The 25993-nt window shown below is 34.5% G+C and overlaps 3 protein-coding genes across 4 annotated transcripts; 1 reads left to right on the top strand and 2 right to left on the bottom strand.

Moving 5' to 3' along the window:
• The first annotated feature begins 1857 nt into the window (after nucleotides 1-1857).
• LOC145574526 (mitochondrial Rho GTPase 1-like) lies at nucleotides 1858-15091 on the top strand. The gene is made up of 15 exons (XM_081632342.1): nucleotides 1858-2013; nucleotides 2140-2353; nucleotides 2730-2862; nucleotides 3551-3700; nucleotides 4498-4674; nucleotides 4842-5093; nucleotides 5808-5876; nucleotides 6580-6635; nucleotides 6724-6805; nucleotides 7401-7612; nucleotides 7826-7895; nucleotides 11843-11955; nucleotides 12064-12214; nucleotides 13266-13461; nucleotides 14753-15091. Exons 2-15 carry the CDS (start codon nucleotides 2151-2153, stop codon nucleotides 14824-14826), a joined length of 1938 nt encoding a protein of 645 aa, XP_081488468.1. The 5' UTR covers nucleotides 1858-2013; nucleotides 2140-2150; the 3' UTR covers nucleotides 14827-15091.
• A 432-nt stretch (nucleotides 15092-15523) lies between these two features.
• On the bottom strand, nucleotides 15524-17493 carry LOC145576232 (cyclin-P3-1-like). Its single transcript, XM_081634013.1, has 2 exons — nucleotides 16951-17493; nucleotides 15524-16007 (listed from the first exon to the last, which is right to left on the bottom strand). The coding sequence occupies exons 1-2, from the start codon at nucleotides 17355-17357 to the stop codon at nucleotides 15719-15721; spliced, it is 696 nt and encodes a 231-aa protein (XP_081490139.1). The 5' UTR covers nucleotides 17358-17493; the 3' UTR covers nucleotides 15524-15718.
• Nucleotides 17494-19227: 1734 nt separating this feature from the next.
• LOC145576231 (uncharacterized) lies at nucleotides 19228-23482 on the bottom strand. 2 transcript variants are annotated; one of them, XM_081634012.1, is made up of 6 exons: nucleotides 23306-23482; nucleotides 21990-22343; nucleotides 21254-21905; nucleotides 20911-21110; nucleotides 20587-20831; nucleotides 19228-20497 (listed from the first exon to the last, which is right to left on the bottom strand). In XM_081634012.1, the coding sequence occupies exons 2-6, from the start codon at nucleotides 22256-22258 to the stop codon at nucleotides 19716-19718; spliced, it is 2148 nt and encodes a 715-aa protein (XP_081490138.1). In that variant the 5' UTR covers nucleotides 22259-22343; nucleotides 23306-23482; the 3' UTR covers nucleotides 19228-19715. The 2 variants fall into 2 exon arrangements, with proteins under 2 accessions (XP_081490138.1, XP_081490137.1); XM_081634011.1 differs by having other exon boundaries at nucleotides 21990-22322.
• Nucleotides 23483-25993: the final 2511 nt, after the last annotated feature.

The following is a 25993-nucleotide window of genomic DNA, read 5'->3' as shown; positions in this document are numbered from 1 at the left end:
TTCAAGATCTCCTATAAGCCAAGATCAAGGTATGTTTTTTTTTGTTTTTATTTTTTATTTTTCCTCGAATTTTTTCAACTCGATGATAAACAGACCGTACAAGTACCTGGTTAGACCCGTATTCGATTTATAAATACACCGACATACGAAACATTTTCATTTTTTCTTAATTTTCAATTTTAATTTTGAATTAAAATTTTTTTTTACATTTCAACTTTGATTTATTCTTTAATGGAAATCGAGTGCACTCTACAATGCACCCTTTCTTCATGGTCTTTGGCGGCCAAACTCCCTATATCTTTCTCCATTTCTAAAATTGTTTCTATTGTTATTCACGCAATTTATTAATTTATGAATAATTATTATATAATTTGTTTATGTTATTGGTTTGTTGATAAAATTATTTGTCATACTATTTTCTAACCTTTATGTAAAAACATTTTCAATAATAGTTAAAAAAATTACTAAATAATGCAAGCACTAATATAAATTGCTTAATTTCTTTTGTTCCAACCATAAACTTAACAATAGATTTTTTTTTCAAAAACCATAATCAAATATAAAAACCTCAACGAGATTTTTTTCCGAAAAATACTAGCTTGATAAACACAACCGTGATTAAAATAAAAATGATTAAAAATCCAAAGTGGTCAACAATTTTTTCTTCGCTATATTAGCCCACTCTTTGAGTAATATAATTATTATATTATAACACATTTACTGAATTGAGCTGAAGTGAACTGAACCGATTGGAGCTGAACTGAACTGAGCTGAAATGAATATTTTATGAGAGAGGGAAATTAAGAGCTAAATTGAACTGAAATGAATATTTTATGAGAGAGGGAAATTAGGAGCTGAACTGAACTGATTGGAGCTGAGCTGAACTGAAGTGAACCGAAAATAAGTAAATGTGAACAGACCCTTAATATTGATTTTAAAAACATATGAGAATGTAGAATAAAGAAGAAAAATATAATTGAGAAGATGAATCTTGAATAACAAGATTAGAAGAGAAAAGAAGAATAACATAAATATCAAAATGAAGCTTGAAAGTCAACCGTATAGATATGAGTGTGATGAGAATTTTTGGTTATAATTGCTTGAGAAACACACTAGCAATTTATTTATAATGAAGTTGGTAAATTATTAAAGGATTAATTTGCTTCTTAAATAAATATGGAGTAGTTAATGATATTGCTAAAAAGTACTAGACAAAAAGACTTACTTAAATAATAGAGAGAGAAAAGGGGGGAAAATAATTTTCGTATCTTTTGTAAAGTGTCGGTTAAGGGTAAAAATAGAGAAATAAATAGCATGGTTAACCTCTTTCATTAAAGCTGCTATGTCACTAAATAAAGAACTTGAAGTTCGATACTTAACGATTACCACCAGTTAATGAACAAAACTTTTGGAGAGCAAACTTTGATTGTTTAATTGCAATTGGTAACACCAGATTGTAAAATAGAAAATCAAACTCACTTTACCTCAAAAGCTACTTTAATGGTGGCGAACAAACTTCATGTTTCAATAGAGAATTTTCAGAGCACTTTAATGGCTAAAAGAGGGGTGAGAAACATCGATGAAAATAGTGAAAAATTGAAATGAGGAAAACAGAATGGAAGTTATATTATTGTTCAAACTTTATTAAGTGAAAGACAATTTTAACCCTTGAGTAACATTTACAATGAGTAACTTGGATTTTCCCGCAAGTAATTCTTTGTTGTTTTTTTATTTTATGTTTCATTTGATCTTAGAGTTCGAGTGTATAAAAAATTGACAATATCACCAAAAACACGAACCAACCCGAACCTTGATCACTTCTCTAGCACACCTCGTCCGCTTTCATCCTTACCTTCTCCTCTTGCTTCTTGTTTTCCAAGGCAAAAATCTAATCAAAAATAAAAAAAACAAAAATAAATTAATCAAAAACTAGGGTTCTTCACATTTTTATTTTCCTCTCTCTGCAAATCTCCCAGCACGTCTTTCTTCACTCTTCAGCTTCCATACCCAACCGTAAGCACCCCTTTCCCTAAAATTTCTCACCTTTTTCTCTCTCCTCCTTCTTCTTCTTCATTTTGCTGCAAATTTACGCTATTCTACGTGATTTTGTAGTGTAATTTTTTCTGGGTTTTGTTGCAGATTTTGAGTAGATGGCAAAATCTTCAACTGGTAACAAAAATGGAATCAGAATCGTTGTTGCTGGAGATAAAGCTACTGGTAAATCGAGCTTGATTGTAACAGCTGTTTCCGATACTTTTCCGACCAATGTTCCGTCGGTGTTGCCGCCTTCTCGTCTTCCTGACGATATGTTCCCTGATCGTGTTCCCATCACCATTATTGATACTTCTTCAAGGTACACTAAGCTTTTGTTTTTATGGATTAAAGTTTGAATTTTTTCAATTGCACTGCACTTTACAGTAGCTAATTTTTGTGGGATTTTGTGGGAGATTATTCAATGTTTGATATTTGGTCGATTTTTTATGATTTGTTGCGTGGGTTTTGTTTATATTAGCTTTATTTTGTGTGAAATCTTATTTGATTTATACTCTGATTTCTGGGTGCTATTAAACTGTGGGCTTTTAGACATTGTTTGAATTGAGCTGTTTTTTTTGTATTATTCTGATTATCCCCTTATTGCAGCTACCCGAATGTAGTTTTTATTTGGCTAATGCAATTGAATGTGAGTTTATTAGAGTTTTAATTTTTATGAGGTGTTGTGTTTTTATTAGTATCGAGCAGAAAAATAAAGCTGGGGAGGAGATGAGGCGTGCTGATGCTGTTGTGCTAACTTATGCGTGTGATCGTCCAGAGACTCTTGATCGTTTGAGCACATATTGGCTTCCTGAGCTTCGTCGTTTGGAGGTGTTGTACACACTTGAGCTACTGTCTGTCCCACCTTTTTTTTTGTGTGTGTGATGGGTTGCTTGCTTTGCTATTATTTACTGTAGCTTCTCTATAGAATTATAGCAACTTATTAACACAATAAATAGCTTTTTGAGGAATTGATTTGGATTTGAGGTGAAATATGATGGTCTATCTTGGAATTTAATTCTAAATTGGCATAGTTAACAAGCTCTGTCATGGTCATCTGCTGGACCAAATGTTCTGCTACTTTATGGGTCCTTGCCCTAGATTAACAAAGGTGTCTCTCCCTTGGATTTCAAGTGTCTGTTGCATAGGGGAAGCGGTCTATCCCGTGTGCTTAATAAGCCCTTTTTTTGGGGTTCAAATTCATTAAGATTCATTATGAATTTTCTAATACCACTTTCAAATAAAATTCAGGATAACACTTAATCTCTCTCTTTCTTGGAAAAAAAAATCACATTAACGGTGGAAGGGTAAAATGGGAATTACTTGATTAAGGCATAACAATTTTAGAAAGGTATTGTGTAGGATGTATAATTATATTTGTGACACTTATAATATTTTTATGTACTCCCTAAGCCCTACATGGGAAGTTTTGCTCGTTCTTGCTAGATATCCTGTCATTTATGTATAATTTTCATATGCAGTTATCCTCAGCTTAATTTCTGTGTTGACATGATGGCAGGTGAAAGTCCCTGTTATAGTTGTTGGTTGTAAGTTGGATTTGAGGGATGAGCAGCAGCAAGTCAGCTTGGAGCAGGTGATGTCTCCAATTATGCAGCAATTTCGTGAGATTGAAACTTGCATAGAATGCTCTGCATCCAGACAAATACAGGTATATCCAATTTGTCACCTAAATTTCTGTCGGTCAATCTCTACCTTTCCATCTTCATCTTTATTACTACGAACTTTCCCCATATCTGTATACCTGTTTACAAAAGGGACACTGGCAAAGGTAGAGGCTAGGTTCTTTTCATATGAAATAAGTTGACCTAGATTCGACAGTTCTAGTGTTGTTTGATCCACATCTTTGGTGTCTTCTCTGTTTATTATTATTTTTCTCTGATGATCTTTGACAGTATTTTGTATACTAATGTACTAGATTAAAAGTATCATGTATTTGAGCCAAATCTTGTTTGATTTGTTTCAATGTGTATATTTATATTTTAACTATAATATCAACTTTTCATCATTTTTTACGCATAACTAAAAACATTAATGTTGGTTAGTTTGGTTTGGTCAGAATTTTTCTTGTCAGTTATGGTTTTGGTCTAGCCTGATGTTATTTGAACGGCTATTATTGATAAGATTTGGGTGGAAAAAAACAGAGCCTAAGCTGACATAATATCATATAATCATTTATCTTCTCTTTGTTTTGCTTTCCATTACTTCTTTTTTCCCTGCAATCTAATCTGGGTGTACCGGTGTAAGTGAAACTTTAATGCTATGATGAATATGAGTGTTTTTTTTTTCCCCTTTAATTCTGACTTGAAGTTCCGGTTCTTTGACTTGTCTTTTTGTGTCATGTCTTGATGGAGAATGTTGAGTAGTTTAAAAATATTGGAGGTTTATGTTTTTATTACATATTGTTGAGTCTTTGTATTGAATTTTAGTAGCCATAAATTGTTGCAGATCCCAGAGGTTTTTTACTATGCCCAAAAAGCTGTTCTTCACCCTACAGCACCATTATTTGACCAAGAGACTCAAACACTGAGGCCTCAATGTGTCAGGGCACTGAAACGCATATTTATTTTGTGTGACCATGACAAGGATGGTGCGCTAAGTGATGCAGAGTTGAATGATTTCCAGGTTTGTGGATACAATGTTTATTGAGTCATAATTCTCTTGACACTTTAGTCATTCTTCTGTTTTTTGTAATACATATGCTTCATTTTTCATCAACTATCGAATTTTTGTATGCAAGTGCTTTTAATGAGGTCCAGGTGTTCTGACTGACTATTATTGCCTGTAAACAGGTCAAGTGCTTCAATGCTCCTCTCCAACCTTCTGAAATTGTAGGTGTTAAGAGGGTAGTAGAAGAAAAATTGTCCGAAGGAGTTAATGAGCGTGGTCTCACTCTGAGAGGATTTCTATTTCTTCATGCACTTTTCATAGAAAAAGGGCGGCTGGAGACAACATGGACTGTCCTGCGGAAGTTTGGATATAATAATGAAATTAGGCTTGATGATGATTTTCTCCCACCTTCATTCAAACGAGTGCCAGACCAGGTCAGCTCACTTTATCTTTATGGTCTAAAATTCAATGATTTAAAATTGGTATGATGCTAGGAGCAACGTGGTCTAGTTTATAAGGCATTGGATGGATTACGTAGAAGGTGCGTCTGAGTCTCAAAGCGGCATGGGTCATGCACTTATGTATTTTTTTTTTATCAGGATGAAGCGATTTTGATGAGGCACACACTGTTTTTTCTCACTTAAATTATTGTACCTCGATTGGATGCTGATGCCTACTAGAAGGTTATGCATGTTTTTGTATTAGACATGGAGAATATTCATATTTCAGAAGAATTCTACTCTGTTAATATCTTTTTGCGCACTTGTGGTAAGGATGAAGTTGTCTGAGACTCTTAAGTGTTGGGAATATGATAGCATGAAAAAGTAATTAGGAAAAGCGAAATGATAAATTAGTGAGACTTTCACAGCTTCACTGCTTTTTTTATGCAAGAAAATTTTGAGGGGATTAATAGGTCATACAAGAGTCATGGACCATTTTAGATTGTCTAATTGAATATACATAACTCTTTTTGTTGGTTAGCTTATATAACAATAAATTTGTGCGCGGGGGTGGGGGGGGGGGGTTGTTTTGTTGCTATTAAACTGTATTTTGTATTTAGCTCAGTTTTCTACTAAGGGTTGATGCTTTTCTAAGTTCTTCACATCAATTTTGAGGTGCTCATTGATTGTTATTTGTTACATATGCAGAGTGTAGAGCTGTCAACAGATGCTGTAGAAGCTTTGAAAGGAATCTTCAGTATGTATGACACCGATAATGTAAGACCATTTATTTCTTCTTTACAGATGGATTAACAATCTGCATTTAAGGCTATATTATAGATTTATAGGTTGTAGGAATACTTGTTCTTAGATCATGCGGTCATAGTTTTTATGTATATGTATAAATAAAATTCCTGTTTGCCTTTTGCACATGTTTTTATGAAGTTGAGTAAATAATTAAAGTAGTGGGTTTTGGTTGATTAGAGGTCAAATATAAAAATAAGATAGTGGGGTCTGATTGATTAAAAGTGAATAAAAAAGAAAAGAAGATAGTGGAGTTTGGTTTATCAAAGTGAATAAATAAAATTGCTAAAGAAAAAATGAGACTTTTATTTAGGACCTAGATTTTGGAAAGCAGAGTAATGGTTGTAACTTTTTTTTTGAGGTTCATCAGCGTTTCCATTCATCATCATAGTTTGCACTTTAATCACACCTTAGCTGCCTGTTTTTTCTTGTAAAACTCTTTTGTACCTGTCCTTGTCAATCTACTAATTCAATGCATATCTTTGGCTAGTGAGGCGAGTTCTTTCTATTTATACACAGTTTTGAAGTTACAATCAGACTTTAGCTTGCTGGTTGTATAACACTTTTGGACTTGTCCTTTTTCTCGATCTCCTCTTTTTGTGCACATCTTTGACTAGTTGGGTGATTTTTAGTTATCTTGAATTGTATGATTTTGATACTTTTGGTATTATGGTAGGATGGTGCTATTCGCCCTCCGGATGTGGATGATCTGTTTTCTACAGCACCAGATTGGTATGACTGACATACAATAATTTTTTTTTAGCTGTTATATCTTTATGTAGTGTTTATTAATCTGATTTTTGTCTCTCTGATAATGTAGTCCTTGGAGTGAAGGTCCATACAAGGATGCTGCACCAACAACTGCATTGGGAGGTTTGACAATGGATGGGTTTCTGTCAGAGGTATGTCTGCCTAATTGCTCCCATGAACTCACCTCCAAGCTACCTTATGTTGAATAGTTTGTTGACTGGTCTAATCATATAAGTTGCTTATTTATGGCATGAATGAAGTAGTCATACCTACTTAATCGTGGTTGAGGCTCTGACCTGGTGTCACATGCCTTTTGTTTTGAAGATTCGAACCTTTAAAAAAGAGAGATTTGTTTTAAACTGCTGGTATTAATTTTCGTTTTAGCTTAGTGCACAAATGTAATCAATTGAACTATTTCATCTAAGAAGATTGGCATGTTTCTGGTGATGATAAACTTGAATTGGGCTCTCCCTATCTTTTGATTGCTTCAGCCTTTTTTCAGTGTTGAACTCACTGGAGAAATGTACAGATAAATGGATAATATTTGTGGGCATACCTTTGTCTGTCATTTTTCATAAATAAAGTCCTATTTTTAAAACTTTCTGTTACAGCACTTGATAATATGGTTTTTGGTTTGTAATGCACTGGCATTCACTATATCTCTGCTGCTTTAGCAGTCTAACCATAGAAAGCTTGGTTTTAGCATTTATGATGCTTAATAGCACATATTATTAATGCAATATGCAGTGGGCTCTTATGACACTTCTGGAGCCAGCTAAGAGTGTGGAGTATTTGAAGTATATCATGTATGGTGGAGATGCTGCTTCTGCCATTCGTCTTACTAGGAGGCGGCGTATAGATCGCAAGAAGCGGCAATCTGAGAGAAATGTTTACCAATGCTTTGTCTTTGGACCAAGGAAAGCTGGTAAATCAGCATTGTTGGATGCTTTTCTGGGAAGGTATGTCTTGTTGCTTGCGCTTGCATATATGTTACGTTTACAATATTTCGAGGGATTAGTGTGGGTTTATTTATTGACTGGTTGCTTCTCAGTTGGTTCTGGCATAAAGTCTTACGAAGCATATGTTTTTGTTAATGTTACATGTGATTTAAATTCTTTGTGAAGGTTTGATGGTATAGCAATTATCTCACTCTTTTCCAATTTCAAATGCAGGCCATTCTCTGAGAGTAATGGCGCCAACACTGAAGAGCGATATGCTGTAAATGTTGTAGAAGGGTCCTCGGTGAGTATTACTGTATATATATGACCCCTTTGCGTTTGAAGTCTAGTTATGTTCTTATCATACACTATACAATTACCTTGTTTCTAACTAGCCTCGCCACATAGATTGGGGGTAGGGTAAGAGAGCTCTGATTCAAGCATCATTTCCATATAATAAAAAAATCAGGCTCCTTGGCCTAATTGTTACAGTAGTTGAATTAGATTGTGTTTGTCATCCATAAACTGTATAGAATGGAATTCATGTATTGCGTAACTCCTTGTAGTAATGCCTGTAACTTCAGATACATGCATAGTAAGTGTCACCTTTGTGAAATTGCTTCACTCCGAAATAGAATCTTCATTGCTACATTTAGTTTCTACTCTACAATTTATACCTTGTATTTCACTCCTTTGTCCTTCAACAAATTTCCTATATACTCCCTCCGTCCCCAAATGATAGTCTCTTATGGGCAAAAATCACGGGAATTAAGAAACTTAACTAAGAAGTACAACTATATGGGGAAAAGAAACTGATAATGATTAGCAAATAAATTCTAGAGAGAAGTGTTTTTGCTTTGCTGTTTTCCGCCTTTCAGAAGAAACGAAAGGGTTTTTTTTTTTGTTTTTATTCAATGTCCACTAAGAATGCACTAAGAATATAGGAGAGATAAGAGAGAGAAAGAGGGGACATAAAAATTTAATGTCAGAGGAGAGAGGAAGAGTGTAGAAATTTAGGAGAAAATGGCATAAGAACCTGAGGAAATTACGGGGGTAATATGGGAAGGACAGAGGAAAAGGACAAAAAAATGAGGGTATTTTGGTAAAACTGAAATATTAATACTACTTGAAAAAAGCAAAGGGGACTATCAATTTGGGGCTGAAAATAGGCCACAAGGGACTATCATTTGGGGACGGAGGGAGTAACTTTTTAGGTCAAACTTATAGATCTTGACAATAAATTTTCACCAAAATAAATTAGATAATGTTACGACTTTACTTCTAATAGCTGCATCTCAGTATATAATTTCAATGTATGAAAGTATTATAAATTTTAATTTTACAATAATAAAGATATTAATGGTCAAATTATTGCATAGGAGATTGTGAAAGTCAGATAGATTATTTTTGGAAAGGGAGTTAATTTTAATCAAGGTGAAGTATTGGGTGGAATAGAGTTCTTTGGTGGAGCTAAAAGACTTCTTTTTAGTCATGTTGTTTGGAAATCTGTTATTGTTTGTCGCTTTGTTTTGTGTAAGCAATGGTTTTTGCATGCCTTTATGGCATGATGTTGTTGCACTGTATTGTACTGTTATCTGTTAAATTTCTGATCTTGTTTGGATTGCATCATTAGAGGAAGTATTTGTACTAGAAGTGGTTATATTAATGCTGGTTAAAAAAACATTGATTCCCAATATGTTTAGATTTGCCCATAAATAAAGGAAGGTGCCTTTTCAGAACATTTTTTTTTTGAACTTGGATTGGGTAATTTGGCCATTTGATTGCATTACAATAAAAAATAGCTTACAATAATGACGACATAGTCCCAAAATGAATTGGGGTCTACAGGATTTGTCATGAGGAACTGTCCGTAAAGGGAAAGGGCATAGCAAATAATCGATTGAATCAAAGTTGGCAAAAAGTGTGTAAAGTGAAAAACAGAAAGTATACAAATAAAATTTACGACAGTTTTAAGAGTGGGAAGGGATAGAAAGGAGAGGAAAAACATGTGAGTTACCTCTCCAATGGAGTCTATGTAGGTGATAAAAAATCCTGATGTTGGAGGCCCAGCCCAAAACAATCCCAAAAAATCCGTTAGTTTGGCCCATTTTGAACTTGCCCAACCTTTTTATATGATTAATAATGTTCCTTTGGGTGCGTTATGATTTTGCTTTGGCAATTGGCATCAACTCCTAGTTCCCTTTATGCTTCAGTATGCCTTGTGCTATTTAAAACTTAGGTGAGTATACTGAGTAAATAGAGCAAGAATTATCACATCAGAATGTACTATATATTCCTACTTTTTACCGCTTTAGATTCCATATATATTCTTCTAGAACTTTTACCAAGGTAACTTTTGTTTTAATGGCCTTATGGTGGTTGGTGGCTTGGTGGGAACTGGTGAATATGAGCTGTTCTAAGGTTTTGGGGAGAAGCATACTTGCCAACTGAAAGAAAAATTATGAAAAATTGTAATTTTGATATGGTCTTCTAGTGTCTCTCATTCCACTAGAATTAGTTAAATTAACGTTGTTGCTATACATTAAGAACATTGTCTACCCACTTACATTAATGGATAAAGTAATTGTAACTCTATACTCATCTAGTAAACTCAATGAACTTGTCATAGTGGTGACAACATGTCCATACCAATTTTTTTTTTTTTTTTTTTTTTTTTAAATTTATTATTATTATTATTATTATTATTATTTTTTATGGTTTTTCTTTTGGCTTTGAGGTTTGGAACTTGTCCTAGACTGAAAAGGATTAATTCTATTGTATGTTCAATGTATTCCTGCAAATTTCTTTGAGGTTATATACTTTGTGTTCTTAGATAGTTTTATGACAATATTTGGAGATTTAGCTGTTCACATATAGGTTATACCGCTTATACGGAGTCCTAGATAAGTAGATATGATGCTCGTATAGTTGCATTTGAGATGATTTTGCAGACTTGAAAGTGTATGATTCTGTTTTGGAACATTAATCAAGATGAATGGAGGATGATAATATTGGGAATTGTCTCTGCGAAAACTTGGGTAGTGTTCAATGGTTGAAGTTTTGAGATATTGCCTTTGGACGGAAGAAGATTGCAGAAATATTCAAAATTATCTTACGCTATGTTATTTGCACTGTAAGGATTGATTCTAATTGTTTGTTAGACTCAGGTGCCCAAAAGGGCCAAAAATATGAATAACTGTTTGTTATTGTTGTTGTGGTAAATTTTTTTTGGATGGATGTGTTCAAAAATATTTTAAATATAATGGTCAAGTGCAAACCAAATGCTTAGTGACTCCTATTGTTTTTTTGAGGAGGATTCAAGCACTTTTGACTGACGTGTAGCGTAGCAAATTTTGTCAACAGGAGAAATGTATGTATGAAGTTTGGCAGAAGTCATAAACGTCAATGTTAGAACCTATTTAAAATTATGATATACTGACTTCTATACATTGTTGGAGAGAATGGCTGATGGGTTGGAAGCTTCTGTCTGGTCTGGCTTTATTCTGGGTACCCATTCCTGTTCCGGGGAACTGTTTGGAGCAACCCTGTTTGATTATTTCCGTTGAGAATTCCTATTTCTTGATGACACTGCTTCACAACTGTTTATTTATCCTTCTGTTCTTCAAGGATGGTTACAAGTTGGGGGTTAGATGTTGCATGTAGGCTAGGACAATTTGTAAGTGGATTAGATGACATGCATATGATTTGCTTTTCTAATTTTGGTCCTTTCATAGTCAAACTTGAATTGTTGATTTTTGTTGGAAACTAAATAAAATGTTCAGTCTTTTCTTTTCGTTAAGGGTTTGTTTGCTGTTTAAACTTCCCTCTATTTTGTTAATTTCTTAGTCATTCTGAAGTCTGAAATCTACAAGCTACGTTAATTTCCTCTTATATTATCACTTGTTACGTTTTCCAGGGAGGTGATATGGGCATGTAATCCTTTAGATTCTTTTGACCGAAAGATGGTTAGATGACCGTTAAAAAGTTACTTTTAAAGCTATGTAATTAGCTTTTTATAGTTGGGGGGGGGGGGGGTGTTAAGGAGTTGGTTGTTCTTGTTTGATGAACATTGTTTCTTACTCAAAGAAGTGAGTGATTAACATCTCTTGAATGGTCTCCAGTCAACTGCGCGTACATGGGGGAGGGGGTGTGAGGTAATAAGGAGGAAAAGGAAGGATAGGAAGAAACAAATACAGCAAATATAAAATAAAGTAAATTGATCTCCAATTTGTGTTATTTTTTTCTTGGCAGGGAAGCAAGAAATTCCTTGTTTTGAGAGAGATACCTGAAGATAAAGTTAAGAGCATACTTTCCTCCAAAGATTCTCTAGCTGCTTGTGATATAGCAATATTTGTCTATGACAGGTAACCATTGGTGTATTTCAAAGGAACGTTATAGCTGCTTTTAACATAGAAGTTGCTCATTATTATGTAACCTTTGCTGTTATTTGCTGATGTGGCATTTTATGACAGTTCTGATGAATTATCATGGAAAAAGACAGCTGAATTGCTGGTAGAGGTTGCAGGCCATGCAGAAGATATTGGTTATGAGGTTCCTTCCCTTATTGTAGCCGCTAAAGATGACCTGGATCCATATCCTATGGCTATCCAAGATTCTACTCGGGTAGTTCTCTTTCCTATAAATTGTATAGAATTGTTGATTATTTCATTGATTTCTTAAATTTTTTGTTTTCTGTACTAATGTGGTTGGGCACTGTGGGAATGTTAATTACTTTGATTTTTCCCTATTTTCTCTTCCTTTCCTTTCTACTATTAACCTTATTTTTTTTGGGAAATGATATCCTGGGTTGAATATTAATCTCTTGTTGAGGCAACAGACAGTACAGTAGGCTGTGGAAATGATTATTTTCTTTCTCTCCTGTCTATAGGATGCAATACTCTATGTATTTCTGTTTGTATGCTATCCTATCTGCTGGGAAACTAATGGTAAGGTACCAGCTGCAATGGACTGGATGGAAGTAAATAATATGATGGGTTTATGCACTCAAACTATGTGTTTCCTCCATACTTAGCTATTCACATTTGCCTAATTCCTGTAAAACGTCATTGATAAATTTCGAGAAATTCTAATGCTTCCTTTTAAGACGACAGAATCCATTAGGGAAACTTAAAAGATCAAAAGGTAGATCTACATCCACTTGAAAAGTTTTGGTGGTTTCTAAACGTTTCAATATTTCCGTCTTTTATTATACTTGCTTTAGGTGGGGGGAGGGCTGGGGACTTGGGGGGGTGTGGTGAGAAATGTAGTTTGGCTCAGTCCAGGGCCCTTTCTTGGGTATGTTATGATGGGAGACTGCCATTTTTTGTGTGTTTGAATCCTTGATCTTATGTAACGACTTTAGAACCTCTTTATAATGTCAAGCAAGATTTTCACCTGTAATTTAACGTAGTATTTGCAATAGTAACCTTAATTTTAGTAAAGTGGGCATAGTATATTAGTATGAAACCATGAAACAAAGCTGCTTGCATTGGCGCTACCTGCAAAACCTTCTAAAAATTTTGTTTAGGTTTCAGAAAACACTATCTACTTCAATCTGAAAACACTGGCTTACATACTTGTACAATATCTGAAAAGAAGAATTTTTTTTATCGACTTTTAATCGGGATTTTGGAATTATTTTTATTTATTCATTTATTTTTTATTTACTTCACAGGTTAGCCAAGATATGGGTGTTGAAGCCCCAGTGCCTATTAGTGCTAAATTGGGGGACTTCAATAATATATTCCGTAGAATTGTGAGCTCAGCAGAGCGTCCTCATTTGAGCATCCCTGAGACTGAAGTTGGAAGAAGCCGAAAGCAATACCATCGTCTCATCAAGAACTCTGCTATATCAGTTGGAGCCCTTGGAGGTACTTTTAATAGCCTTGATTTTTAGTAGGATATTAGTATGATTTTTCTGCTTCGCCCATGTGACTCTTAGGCTTTCATAGTAAAGGAAGGGAAGAGAAAAGAAAGGAAGGGAAATGAAAGAATCCATATTTTACAATGTTTGGTTTGATGGAAAGGTTGTGAAAGAAATCTAAAATTTTTAATTTGACAGACTTTATTTTTCTCATTCCTCCCAAATTCCTCGAATTTTGGGAGGAAAGGAGAGTGAAAATTGTGTGGAGGGAGCTTTCCTTCTAATTCCTCATAATTTTTGGAATCAAACTATGGAACCAATAAATTTCTGTTCCTTTCTTTTCCAACCAAATAGGCCGTTAGTGTTCAGCTAGGATGCCAAAAAAAGAGAAGGATAAAACTTCTTGAGTGCCTCTTGTGCTCTCCACTTTTCCTATATGTATTAGTGGTGATGTTACCCCCTTTTTTCTATTTCTTGTAGTTACATGTCTAGTACAGTACTTTTTTTTCAAGGTTTCTACTTTCACTACCTTGGCAAAACATATAAAAAGGAAGGGGACTTCTTTGTTATGGATATAATCATTTATAGCATGAAAAAGGAGTTTTTATTATTATGTATTTCTACTCTATAGGATAAAACATAATCATGTGGGATGTTGTTTGATTTGTCTTGATGTGTAGTTTCCAATATCAACTGTAAGTATTTTGTTACATTACGTAAGTAAAGATATTGAGGCTCAAAAATGCGTTGAAGTTTGTGCAAAAAGGTAAATGGAACCATCTTTGAGTAATGTAGGTAGCAGTAAAAGTCGTAGATTGTAAAATTATTTCTCGACTTCCTCCAACCAACATTACGTAAGTAAAGATATTGAGGCTCAAAAATGCATTGAAGTTTGTGCAAAAAGGTAAATGGAACCATCTTTGAGTAATGTAGGTAGCAGTAAAAGTCGTAGATTGTAAAATTATTTCTCGACTTCCTCCAACCAGACAAGCTTGTATGTTATCATCTTAGAATCTCCAAATTTGAGGCATTTTAAATGTTTCTAGAGCTTGAGATGAGCAATATTATGTTATTCATCTGGTTCACCGTGTCCTGAATGTCTGTATATCAGCTCAATGAATTTACTCTCTACTCAGCCCTAGTGCCTTTAGTAAAGCTGTATCTAGGATGATGGGTGTTTAATTGACAGGGCTAATCTTCTTAAATGTTTTACTGTGTATCTCAATTGTGTGCATGTTGCATTTGTTTTCCCTCCATCTCTTTCACTGAACATGGTTATGTGATTTTTACTTCTACAGTTGGAGTAGGTGTTGTTTTTGCCGGATTGGCGGTTTATCGTGCTTATGCAGCAAGGAGAAACAGCTCCAACTGAGAAGATGAGATATTTCTATCTCCTCGGCTACCATCTTTGGGGCCTAGTAATGGGTGCTCTATACCAGACATTTATAGACCCACACCCATTGTTCTATTGTAGCTCTTTTTAAAATCTTTGTAGGGCTTCAGGTTTTGATTTCTTGGATGCAGGGTTTTCTGGTAAGTGTATAGTGATTTAATTTTAGTATTATTGTGCACAATCTGTGCAATAAATTTTTTGCCAGAATACTAGTTATATATCTTTATATTGTTTGCACTGTCCAGTAGCAGTGTTGTGTTTTCGTAGCAATTTAGATTTTGTAATCCTCAAACGCTATGCAAACAATTTGGAAATAAAATTGAACTTTCAGGGGCAACTTCAATGATAGGGTAGTTTTAATGCTTACTGCAGCAAGTTACCTTATCTGATGAATTACGTTAACTTGACCTAAACTGTACTTGAACTATATCTTATAAAAAATTGACCTGATCTTTGTTTAATGGAAAAGCAATCAGCAAGATGATATGATCTGAATCTAATAGTCACAAACTAAATTTGATGTAAGCATCCGTTGGTCACTTTCAAATTTTCTTGTTATCATATTACATTCTTTGATTTGTATCTGGTATTTTGCTTTTGTAGCTTTGAGAGTCGTTTAGCTGTTATCATTTTTGCGAATTCAATTGGGATAATATGAACTTATGAAGAGGATTACTAACAAATATTACTCAGCTGCCATATCTTTGGCACCAAGTATATACCATTAACAGCCTTTTGGTGAATGTGAAAGACTTGTCTTAAATTTTGAATTTCGGTATGAAGATATAGATAACTGTCTGTCTGTGTGTGTGGATAAAGAACTTAAAGTATCCCATATCTTTAAGATGCTGAATGTGTGGAAGTGGCTAAACTATATGGCTCCACAGGTATACCCTGTGAACTTTGGAGTGCATTTAGACTCGTCTTTCTTCAACCAGCTACCCTTTAGGCCACAGGTTTGCATTGCTCGTTCATTGTGGCAGCTCCTCCTCTCATTTCCCGAGCCTGCTGCCTTCTCCAACTGTAGACAATACTGATCAAACGTCTCTACTGTGACATGAAGCTTGTAGTCGAGGCTGCATAGCAGCTTCAATTCTAGCTTGTTCATTTCTGATATGCTTACGCCTCCAACTTTGGCAAAATGTGCGTTGTTGTAAGTCCTGCATTTTGTTAAAGCATTAGTATCAAGATGTCCCATTGTTGTTTGTTCTTGACGAGACATTCATGCACATAATAGTAGCTCGAATAAACAATTTTCTCTGCCTAATACTTTAATAGTATAGTTACAGTTTATCATTACATTTTCTCACTAAAATTACTTCAGGGAAATGGAATAAATCACAGAACTATTAGAAAAGGGGCTTCTTTCATAGCATCATGCTTTCATTTATTTTCCAATAGAGGGAGTCAAAGATTAACAGTACATTATTAGTACTTACGAGTTTTGACTAATCTGATAAATTATGCACTTAGCAAAGATGATTAACCTTCATAATCTCAGCAGTATATACAATCATCCAAGTTGGCAAAGATTAACAGGTACTTTTATGAGTTTTATCCATCTTAGGTGATAGGGCCAACTAGGCCAGTGTGTATAAGGTGACAAATCCGACGTCTGACTCTTGAACAACGACATACAGTGAGTGATACAAATATGGATTGGTTTAGTTTCACAGTTTTGTGACTGTTATTTCCCTTTCATTGTCATTTTTAATACTTGTGTTTGTGCCCACATTCTTGCAATCTAGTGGTGGTGTATGTGGATGAGGAGAAACAGTCAAATCGCCCTGTCTGGTTGCTTTCGAGTCTATTGAACTCGGGTCTGAAATAGGTCAGTTTTCGGGTTTCTTTTGGATATTTGGGTTGAACATACTAAAAGTACCACAAATCTAACAGAAAGATCAAGATACTAAACTAATTTTGTACGGAAAGTGGTTCAAATCTAATGTTTTAACACTCAAATTTGCTTAAAAAACAGCTTTATCTCTTAAGAATGTACTATTGCATAAACAGAAATATAAACAGAAAGACATAATCTAAAAATTCATGTCATAATAGTAAAGACAATCATAAAATCCATGTTATAGTAGTAAGTTCACTTACACGTCTTCAATAAACTTGGCAGCCAAAAGAACTGAAGCAATGAGAAGGCGATGAGCATTGAGTGAGGTAAGACAACAATTTGTGGATTGAATAAACTTATCCATGTAAATGTATGCTACAACAAAGCAAGAAGGGCTGCACTTGGAGTACTTGAACACGCGGTCCATGTACTGCCTGATGTTCAATGTAGGAGCTTTCGAACCATGAAAGATTGTCACACCATCTTTAGTTTTCGACTTCTTGAATAACTTGTCATTTTTGTGAATGTTTCTTTCAAGAACAGATGCTATGAGTGACACAATTTGAGGAGGCTTTTCGGATGCATCTTCAAGTAGAGGTGGTTTATCTAATAATCCTAGAGTTTTATATAGCTCTGAATTTCTACTCTTGGTGTTGAAAGTTCCCATAAAAACAAAATAATTAAGCAATGTTTAAGACACCGAAAATTGGTTTTATTTTTTTGATTCTTGAAGTGATTCAAAAGGCTTACCATTTTGAGGTTGGGGTATAAAGGCATGTCATAGATTTGGTTCTGTAGTTCAAAAATTGAAAATTCCATCTTATCTCTCTTTTTATTTTTTGTATTTATTTCTTTATTTAATTTATATTTTAAATTCTTTTTATTTTTTTTTTAAATTTTGTTTTAACTTTATGCTTTCCTTAAAGATAAAAGGGGAATATCATGGTATAATGACAAATGATTATTCCTCCTCCTTTGGACCTTTCTTGGTGATGACTAACCTAGAAAATGCTTTTGGAAATTATTTAAATTATGCTCATGGAATGAAATAGGGAAGGCCGAAAAAGCATAAGAAAAAGGTATTTCTTGATACAAGTGAAAAATGATGAGGAAGCCCCAGTTTCTCACCGTGAGAAACGAATTCGTTTCTCATGGGGGCATTTTTGTGAATAAATCAACAACTTTTTCAACTTTATTCAACTGTGGAGCCCACAATATTGAAAAAGTTGTTGATTTATTCACGAAAATGCCATCATGAGAAACAAATTTTGTTTCTCACCATGAGAAACAGGGAATTTCCCAAAAATGATTGTGCCATTGATTTTGTTGTTCATATATCTTTTCAGAGGAAATTAAATTACTCCATGCATTTAACCTCAATAATTTTCACAAGACACAATAAATAATTAAATGGACAATTCTGTGAGACAGAGGGAGTAGAACAAAGACTTTCGTTTCCTTGCCTAAATTAATTTAATAAGTTTCAAGATAGATTAAAACAAATTTTCAACAAAAAAGAAAGAAAAAAATAAAGTATGTGAAAGCAAAATATAAAATAAGGTCAATAAAATTAGTAAAATCTCTATTAAATAAACCACGTCGGTGAGATATTAAATTTCCAGAGTACCAAATGTACTTGACAAATGTAAAAGAACAGATGAAGTATAATATCGAAATAGATAATTTTACATATACATCCGTGTTGTTTGGACAGGTTTGATGCAAGACCAGTTTTAATTAGTCTGGTTTTAGGGTCTAACATATAAAATTTGAATTTTATTCAGTTCGGTCTCCCGAGTGTAGGAAATGTTGAAAAGCTGGAGGGATTAACAAAAAATGCTTATTAAATATGTTCTAACTTGTATAAGAGATAAGTTCAAACAAAATAAGCAACAAATAGGTGCAATTTACTCACATGAGACAAATGAAATACACAATTCTTATATGTGGCTAAACACATCATTATAGGGGTAATTCGTTAGTGCAAGTGTGTAACAGGGGTTACTGGTTAGTGTTAAAGGGGTTATTACTTCGTCAATATTATAAGGTTACTCGATTAGTGTTATAAGTGTTACCCGCTCAATTTTACAGGGATTACTTGACCAGTGTTATAGGGGTTACTTTTTTCTTTTATAAGTGGCCGCACGGTGTCCAGTCACACACAAGACGGGTTAGATAAAATATGTTTTGATAATGTAAGATGAATTCAAATAAGATTAGATAAGTTAAAAGATCAAAAAAGAAAAAGAAAAAGAAAATAAATAAATAAAAAATAAATTTAACTGAGCTTTGCCCTCCTGTGGGATTATGGAGGCATGCTCCCAACATACAATTTTTTTTCTCCAATTTGCCTTTCTAATGATATTGAAAATTTGAAATGAGAGTAAAGAGGATAGCTTTTTAACTTTGCTATGTATAGATTGCAGTGTCACTCTTACACCTTGGTGACCTTGCTAAAGAAACACAAGTGCATTCACAACGTATGATCCCTACATTACTGAGGCACCTTAATGCATTATACAAACAGATAACGAGTATGAGAATCAGAGAAAAAAGTACTCATATGCTCCAATTTTCTTACAAAATAACAAGATAGGCGCCAATAAAATACAAAAATTAGTCGCATAAACAACCCTAATATCTGTAGAGTCAAAAAAATATGAATAGAATATACATGGGTAGTCAAGCCACTAGTTGCTAACTTGGAGCACTGAATCACTATATCTTTAACTACATTGCTAAAAGGTATGTGAAAAAATTGTACCTTCTATGAAACCCTCATTCTAGTTTTTTTGTATCTTAAAACTTCAAGATGTATAGTCTGATGATCAAATAAATAGGGTTCAGCTAAACCTAATGGAATAGTCAAGAATCAAAATAAATTATAATAGGCACTATAGAGGTAAATAGGTCACCTTTCCTTGGTATGATAATCTGGAACATTGCATTCAAAACAAGGCAGCAACAGAAGACGATACATCACGGAGTATATTGTTGTGGAATCCAGAGGAACTCATTTGAAATTCTACAATCTCTTTCGTTTTCGGTGACTCTGTTGTGCAGCAGCATTACTGTTATCATTATCAGAGGTGGATAGAAGAGCTGAGGTTGCCGATGGTTTTGGAGCAGAAGTTCTGGTTTTTCTGGAAACCCATTTCAAGGGCAGACTATTCACAACAGTGCCAATATCGCTTGCACTAGTAAGTTTAACAAGACTTTGTACTTGATTTAGCATTTGTTGTGTCAATGCCATCGCCTTGTCCAATTCGATTGAATCATCCACGGGCTTTCTCAATAAAGTTGTTAGTAAGTCTTTGAATGAATGGAAGGACATGGAATGCAAGCCCTGGCGAACTGCGCACATCATATTGACCTTGATAACATGTTTGCAAAGGTTACCTTGTAAAGCCCAGGCACAATCACAGAAAGCAAATTCTGATCCAGGATTCCAGACTATATGAGACGCATTATTGTCCTTTTGACTTTGCACCTTGGCAAAAGAGTCGTCATTATCATGAAAGCAAACAGCAGTATCAGGGATTTGCAATGCACGTTGCCATGACGTTGAAGCTATGTACGCTTCCTTCACATCTTTGAAAGTGTCATGTTCATCTGAATAGCGGTCCAACCAGTAACTAGAGTGCAGCTCAGCGGTCAATTTGTGCACTAACCAATCAACTCTCTGAAATGCACCTAGGTGTGAATCATCATAAAGTTTGCTTTTCAATTTGATATGATAGGCTTCAATAGCACCAGCAGCTTCCTGGCTTGCAAGTGGGACACTCTGCATTATGGACAGCCACATCTCTAACAAAAACAAGATATCTAGGGTAAGCTCAAGAAAGAAGATACAACTTATAATTTACAATTGGAAGTGAAGTAGAGTCAAGTCAAACCTAGCTTCGGCAACCAGCAATCTTTAAAATACAGCATGAATGCATTTTGATTAGTGAAATCTTGCATGAACTTCTCAATAGCAACTGCAGAATCCAGTCCCTTCCAAATGCTGCAGACAATATCACCAAGACGTTTGAAAATCTCCCTTCTAACTTCTGTTCCACTGCATTTTTTCACTATATTTCTAAGCCATGCTCTGCGGACACGCCAAGGAGAAAATAACACGGGACAGCAGAATATATCCCTGCAACAGGAGTAAACAGTAGGTTCAGTAAACAGTATATATAGGTTTCCTAAACAAATGTATAGTATGAGTAGCCTGCCTTATAGGCTCCAATTCTGCCGCCGCATCATCTATCACAAAACCACTGACCTTCCATCCAGTATCAACTGCACGTATTCGACCAATTAGAGCTTTCATCCACTTTGAAATATCTGGCTTAGCAAAGCTTGGAGTGATGATCCATGCCACAGGGAGTGCATGCTGTCTTGAATCAAACACAAGAAGCGTGCACAAAGGGTACTGGATGTAAACAATAGCATAGATAAGTACCATGGAAATAGCATATCCAGTGATTTTTCTATGTATGCAAGGCTTAAATACGCGAAAAAGATATTAATGGGGTTCTGAAAAAATAGTTTCAACAATAGCATATATTATCTTACTCTAAGTTTCTTTAACCCAAAGGTTGAGTCTGCTGCAACGATGCTGTGATGCCCAAACCGTATCATCTGTTGCAGTTGCCACTCTGTTTGAATCCCTAAAATAAATGGATCAACCTCAGATGAATCCTGATAGAAGAATACAGACTTTTTATTTCGCTCAACCCACAGCCGGACACTAGCTTGGTCATTTAGGTCTAATTCATGAGTAGATCTTTTAATAACCATTCCCAGTTTTTGAACATATTGAGATGCTATCCTGCCAAGTTTTGCATCAGCATCACAGTAACGTTGAATCCCTTCGAGGTGTTTCTGCACTACATTCTCTTCAGGGATTCCGAGGTAAATCATCGACATAGTTTGTTGCTGAATCTCAGTGCCAATATACGGAACTTTCTTAGCACCAGGGCCTATGGCATCTCTATCAAGAGCACCATGGCAGGGAAAACCAGATTTGTTCACATGACGTCGCTCATTATAAATGATAAGTGCAAGTGTCGGGCATGCATACAAACGCTTCACTGCAAAGTGACATGTACAACCTCTCATGGACTGTGGTCTGGCAGCACGATTTCGGGTATTCAGACGATACCGCCGACTAGGTAATATATCACCACCCTCTCCGTAATTTTCGGGTCCAAATGAGCACCAATATCTGCAATTCAGGAGGGAGAATTACACATCAAAGTGAAATATTCATCACTTTTAAAGTCTTTTAAACATACATGAGTGTACTTACAGCTTATATTCCAAATACTCATCACTTTTGTACTCCTTTAAGCTCCCTCTCCTACGTTTCCTTCCTCTCTCAATATGAAATTGAGTAGGGAACTCCACATTAGAACATTCTCCAAAAATAAAGTCTTCAACTCGATCATAACGAATTTTAGCTACCTCGTCATGGTGCTCAGCAGTGCCAAACTTGGTCCATTTCAGATCAGCAGATGAAAACACCCCTTCTGGTGGATCTTGCACTGATATATCTTCAATAGATTCAATAATTTCCATTTGCTATTAGCTACCAGAAAAAATCAGGAACTTCTTGAAGAAGATCAATGCTTAACAGCGTCTTCTGCAATGTTCATCGGGTGATCTGTTATGGAACCAACTTTATTCTTTTGTAAAATAAACATTGAGGAAGATAGAGATTAAAATGGGAGAGATAGTATCATAATCCCTTCATAACGCTAGAAAGTAAAGCCTCCAGTGGGGAAATCCATATACTTCCCAACAGGAATATTAAATACCAATTTAGCACAATGGAGGGGAGATTTGAGACAATCATAGTGCACAATCCTCAAAGAAAAAGCTGATTTTAACTTCATCTATGACAAACATAAGCCATCAGCTATCCTAGAAAACTTCATCTATGACAAAAGGTCAAAATCCATGTGTACAAAACCAAACTCGAGATAGAAATCAGTCCCATTTCATGCGTTCCTCAACGATACCCTAGGGCACGAAGATCTCCAAGTACATTTGATTGGCAGCAGCCCCGTTAGACTAGCAACTTATTGAGGGTCACATCTCTACACTTTTCTAGGAAGCTTAACCTGGTTAAAAGGTTCGAGTAATCCCCAACGTACGATACGATACCGAACAAACATGCCCGGCTGCGCGCCAAGCTCATCTCAGCCGAGCTATTCCCCCACCCACCCACCCCACCCCCGACACACACACACCAACAATGCTTCCCGTCAACAAAACAACATGAAAACATCCCACAAACAACTTCAATCAAGAAAACACAAAATACATACTTCCTCAGTCCCAAATTCCAACTTTGCTATCGCATTATTAGTTCAAATTACACTATCAACGCGACTATTAGTATCGGACGAAACGGGGTCATTTAGATTTTTCACTTAATCATAAACCCCATCTCAATATATAAATTGGGTTCTCAAAATAATTGAAATTACAATTCACAAACAGAGTAATTTCACTAAAAATAAGAGGAAATTCACACCAAGTAATGATAAATTAACAAAGAAGACTCGAAATAATTAATAATCAATCATACTATAGAACATATAGGGGCAAAAAATCACTTACCTTAGCAAGAAATGCCGCAAATTCGGATAAAACAGAGAACCAAAATGAAGTTTATAACGAATTTTCAAATCAAAATTTCAGAAATTTTGTGAGACGGTTGGAAATGGGAGATGGTGGAAGGACAGAGAGACATAGAGTGAAGAGAGAGATGAGTGGTTTAGGGTTTTAGAGATAAATGATTTTTTTAATTTTATTTATTTTTAATTTTGATTAAGATTCGAACCCTCAAACCACAATCACAAATTCACAATTACTCAAAACATTTTTTTTTTCAAATAGTATAATTACTCAAATATTTGCCTACTGTTTTTATTTAGCCGCGGTTTACTTTATCTTATTTTTGTTGAATTGAAATTATTTTTGCTGAAAAATTTAAATTATTTTTGCTGAACTGAAATGAATTTTATTGAACGAACGATTTGCCAATGTGGTGTTGAAAAATCTAATATATATATATATATATATATATATATATATATATATATATATATATATATATATATATATATATATATATATATATATATAAAGGGGAGTTTTTTCTCGAGATTTTAGAGCGCCACGTAGGATTTTTATTTTTAAAAAATTATTAGAGCGCCACATAGGATTAATATTTTTAAAACGCTACAATAGGATTATGCCACCTAATATAAGATTAGTTAACGTGCCATGTAGGATTATAAATTATAGTTTATCCAATAAATAATTTAAGTGCCACATAAGCATAATTGACCGATGAGATTTTAATGGTTACATCAATTAAATACGAAATATTATCTTTTGAGATTAGGAATTTAATCTAATATTTTTAAATAAATACGGAGAAAATGATATATTACGTACAACTAATAAAATAACAAATGTAATCACATAAATATGAAAAATATTTTTTAAAAAAAATAGATCGACCCGTGCATCGCACGGGCTTCATCTAGTAAAGAAATTAATAGAATAGTGTTTACCTAAAAATATTTCTCAATTTAGTGCCCATGTAGGTTTGGAAATTACAAACCTAACTTTTTTCTAATAAAATCCTAATAAGGCCTGTTCTCATTAGATTAATTTCAGTTCAGTTCAGTTCAGTTCAGCTCTGCTCTAATAAGTTCAGTCCAGTTCATGTCTAATGATATTGTTAATGATATAAAGCCAAATTTCATACTTTTAAGCTTATATTACAACGACAATAATAATAATAATAATAATAATAATAATAATAATAATAATAATAATAATAATAATAATAATGACTATTATACGGTTATACCATATGCCACTTAATGACTATTCATAATTTGACGAGCTAGGAGTAAAAATAGGATCAAGTTAGTTTTTAAATAAGACCAGCCCAATTCTTTGGTTTTTTTTTATTTTTTTTATTATTATTATTTTATTTTTTTCATTTTGAGAATTTTTTAAAAAGTGTTTTGTGTTCTTTTGTCATTTTAATATTTTATGTTTTTAATTATAAAGTATATGTTTTTAAAATGTTTTAGGGTTCCATATTTTTAATATATTTTTCATAAATATTTTAATTATATAGTATATTTTTCTTAAATATTTTAATATATATATTTGTATATACACATATATATAATAATAAATAATCAAAGATCATTAATTTGTAGTTAAAAATCACTAATTAATAAGTTCAGTTCGGTTCAGTTCAGCTCTAATAAGTTCAGTTCAGCTCATCTCAGTCAATGAGAACAGACCCTAAATATGTATACCATCAAATTATTTTGAAAAATTTGTCAAAAAAAAAAACCTTTTAAAAGGGCCACTTTGTAAAAAAAAAATCTTTTAAAAGCTTTTTGGTTAAAAAATCACCAAGTTCATTTTTTTTGCAAATAGAAACATGTTTACCTAATTACTTAATTATTCACTAATTTTCTCTCATTCCTTTTAATTATTTCTCTAACCCACTTGATTATTTAAAAAATAAATTTAATTTTAAAAAAAAAAATCACCACCCGCCAATCACCATCTTCCCTTTCCCCACCCTTGGAAGTAGCCTCCTCCCCCGTCGGACCCATCGCCAAGATCCCCCCACCGCCGGCCGACCTCCCCTTTCCCCCTTATCCCCGCCGGCGACCACCCGCCTTCCTAAACTCTAACCTTGAAATGTTCTCCGATTCTAGCTATTTGTAATTAATAAAAAAAAATATCCATTTGTGAAAGGGAGCAGCCATGTTGATAATGTCAGGTTACTTGGTGTGCCTATCACTGTGAATATTCTTAGGAGAGAGAAAACATTAAGGTGGGCATCTTCCATTTGAGGTTAGGGAGTTTGGTGGAGGGAGAGATGGTAATGGCGACAACCCACCACCACAAAAAATGATGCAGTGGGGTTGAGGAGTTTGGTGGGCGGGAGGGGAGAGATGGAGGTTGAAGGGAGGAGAGAGAAAGTGGCGAACAAGAGTAAAGCTGGATGGTTCGCCTGTTGCCGGTGAAGATGGGTATCGAGGGTGGCCGGTAGAGGGTTCTACCCAGTGGCTCAGTTGGGGGAGAAGCCTGCCAGGTGAGTGGGAAAGGCAAGAGGGTGGCTGGATGGTGGTGGAGTGTTGTTTTTTGTTTTTAATTAAAAAATTAATTTAATTATTAAATAGTTAAGTAAGAGTTAGAAGTTAATTGAAAAAAATTAGAGGTTAATTAAGTAAATTAGGGATACTAGGTTTCCTTTAACAAAAA

Source organism: Chenopodium album, chromosome 13, assembly GCF_948465745.1.
Source record: "Chenopodium album chromosome 13, dcCheAlbu1.1, whole genome shotgun sequence".
In the NCBI taxonomy this organism is placed as follows: Eukaryota; Viridiplantae; Streptophyta; class Magnoliopsida; order Caryophyllales; family Amaranthaceae; genus Chenopodium; species Chenopodium album.
The sequence above is the reverse complement of the archived record's forward strand: the minus strand, read 5'-3'. Positions and strand labels throughout refer to the sequence as shown.